The sequence below is a fragment of the Apteryx rowi genome, unplaced genomic scaffold (genome assembly GCF_003343035.1).
Source record: "Apteryx rowi isolate R43461 unplaced genomic scaffold, aptRow1 scaffold_31, whole genome shotgun sequence".
NCBI classification, from domain to species: domain Eukaryota; kingdom Metazoa; phylum Chordata; class Aves; order Apterygiformes; family Apterygidae; genus Apteryx; species Apteryx rowi.
The window spans coordinates 4088962-4091470 of record NW_020449530.1 but is presented as its reverse complement, the minus strand read 5'-3'; the positions used below and the strand labels follow the sequence as shown (position 1 = coordinate 4091470).

General features: G+C 52.8%; 1 protein-coding gene across 1 annotated transcript in view; it reads left to right on the top strand.

Annotated features, from left to right (window-relative positions):
- The window catches only part of TMTC1 (transmembrane and tetratricopeptide repeat containing 1), a 147490-nt gene that overhangs the window by 618 nt on the left and 144363 nt on the right, over window positions 1-2509 (top strand). The window contains exon 2 of the mRNA XM_026070391.1: window positions 8-230. Coding sequence (XP_025926176.1) covers window positions 175-230 — 56 coding nt within the window. The 5' untranslated portion in view covers window positions 8-174. The remainder of the gene's footprint in view (window positions 1-7; window positions 231-2509) is intronic.

The following is a 2509-nucleotide window of genomic DNA, read 5'->3' as shown; positions in this document are numbered from 1 at the left end:
GGCGGGGCGGCGGCGGCGGCGGCGGCGCTGGCGGCGCTGTGCGCCCTGTGCTACGGCAACTCGCTGCGGGGCGAGTTCGTGCACGACGACGTCTGGGCCATCGTGCACAACCCGGACGTGCGGGCGGCCGCCCCCGTGGCCGCCGCCTTCGCCAACGACTTCTGGGGCAAGCGGATGGCCGAGAACACCAGCCACAAGTCCTACCGGCCCCTCTGCGTCCTCACCTTCAAGTAAGTGCCGCTGCCCCGCGCCGCCCTCCGTGCCCCGACGGGCCGGCGACGGGCGGCGGGCGCCTCCCCGCTCGCCCTGCGCGCCCGCCCGCGGCTCCGTGCCCGGGCCGGCGCTGGCAGCGGCGCCGCGGGCCGCCCCCGGGGCGGCGGGGTGGCGGGGAGCCTCCCCGGCGCCGCCGCCGCCGGTTTCCTGCCCTCGGCTCCGTGATTCAGCATTTCTGCCGGGCAGCGCCGGCCCGGGACGGGGAGCCCCCGGGTCCGCGGCTGCCGCCTCCCCCCGGGGGGACCCCGGCCCGTGGGGCTCCTCCCGGCGAGGAGCTGTCCTGTGGGAACTTCCCGCTTCCCGGCGGGCGCCCGGCTCCCCTCCTGCCTAGGGAGCAGGTGTCGCGTCTGCTGCGGGCTGCGCGGAATAAAAGGGAGAATTGGGGAATAAAAGGGAGAGTCGAGCATTTCAGAAAGCTTTCTTCGCTGAGAAGGGTGCGCACGCAGAATTCCCCTTAAGTTCCTCCTGCCACTCGTCCCTCTGCTTTACCTGCAGGACTTTTCTCCGCAGTTGARTGATGGTGTCTGAAACTTCCCAGCTGCTGTTTTGAAGCAGACCCGTAGTTATTCTTACCTGTCTTTCCAACATTAAGCTAAGGGGTCTGCCTCGAGGATGCTGCGCTGTTTCTTGTAGCCAGCCCGGCAGCTGCAAGTCTCTCCTGTCGGTCACTGAGTTTTCAGTCAGCCTTGTCTGCTTCAGATGTTCTCTGCGTACAGCGCGCAGAGGAGTTGAGGAGGAGTTTCGGTTGTAAAGGAATAAAGAGGAGTTGGGCAGCTGCAGAGTAACTGACTGTTACCCTCCCTAATCCTAGAAGGAAAACCAAGGCCTCCCTCTCTTGCAGGGGAGAAGAAGCTGTAGCAGCCCAACTTAGTTACAATTCATGCAGTTAGCATGTTGTTCTTTGCATTAGCGTGTTCTCTTCTTACTATATTCTGATGAAATGCTAATGAGGGTGAATGTTTATCATATTTTAGTATGTAAAAATTATTTGGGACAGGGGGGCTGTGCTGTGGAAAGGGTGTAGCTAGGTGCAGAGTTACGGGTCATGTTTAGCGCTCGGGTTTTGTCTGTAAGTGAGCGGTAAAGATGTTCATTACCAACCCATGGCAGGCAAAGGAACAAGCTACATAGACAGCAGAAAGTATAGCAGGAGGAGGTGTTACTGGTGGCTAGAACCTGGTAGACTCTTCTCATTGAGTCACTATTCATTAGAATACCTGATATTTATAAATAACATTCATGACTGTCTGAAAAGAGCGTGTTTCTATAATGCAAGACGAATTTAGGGAAATGCAGCATCCCTTCGGTACTCCCACAGAGCACCTGCCACCCTTCCTGTTGTAAAGGCAGGCTTGGAGACGACGGCAATCGATACCCAGCTGCCCGGGGAAGCAGGGACTGCGGGGGTCAATGGATGGAATATCCCTGATAAAGCAAAACTGCCAACAGTACAAATACTTGCAAGCTGGATTGTTCAGAGCAGATTTTATACATTCTCCTTGAAAATGTTCTAAGCAGATTTCTGTAAAGAGCAATGGGGAAGTAGGCAGCAATGGACAGAGTTAGCTTGGCGCACGCAGAATGCCTTCTCCATCATGCATTCAGCCAAATTGTTGGTGTGGTCTGATTAATCCATTACTCCACTGTGGGTAATTTGAGAGGTGAGTGGACCTGCATATATCACTGCTGACTGCATTGCATGCTGTGTTGGTGCTAGGCTCGGCCTCATAGATCAGATTGCAGGGGTGAGGTTATGTTATGCAAATTAGCAGAAGAATATTAAACTTTAATAATGCAATGGAAACTTAATAATACAATGGAAACTATGTGCTTTAATTCACATTTTAATTCACATTTTACATGTCTTTACTCTGAACTGACTTGGCTTTTACTATTTTACTGTTTTTTACTATTTACTACTACTTCTTACTATTTGTTTTTACTATTTCCAAAAAATGTGTGTGTGTGTGTGTGTGTGTATAGGATGAAGTGCTGTCCCCATCTAGTCCTTTATAAAATCAGTGAGACTAATTCTGTGAGCAAGACTTCATCCTCAAGTGCTTATAATAACCATACTGAAGTATACCGATAAAATATCGGGTCAGCGCCTCAGTCATTTGCTCACTGGCTGGCATTGCATTTGGAATAAGGAAGGAATCATTTATCTTCCTGATCCCTGGCTGCAGAGGAAGATTATTTCCAGTGTGTCCCAAATATTCTTTCAGCCCTCTGCTTC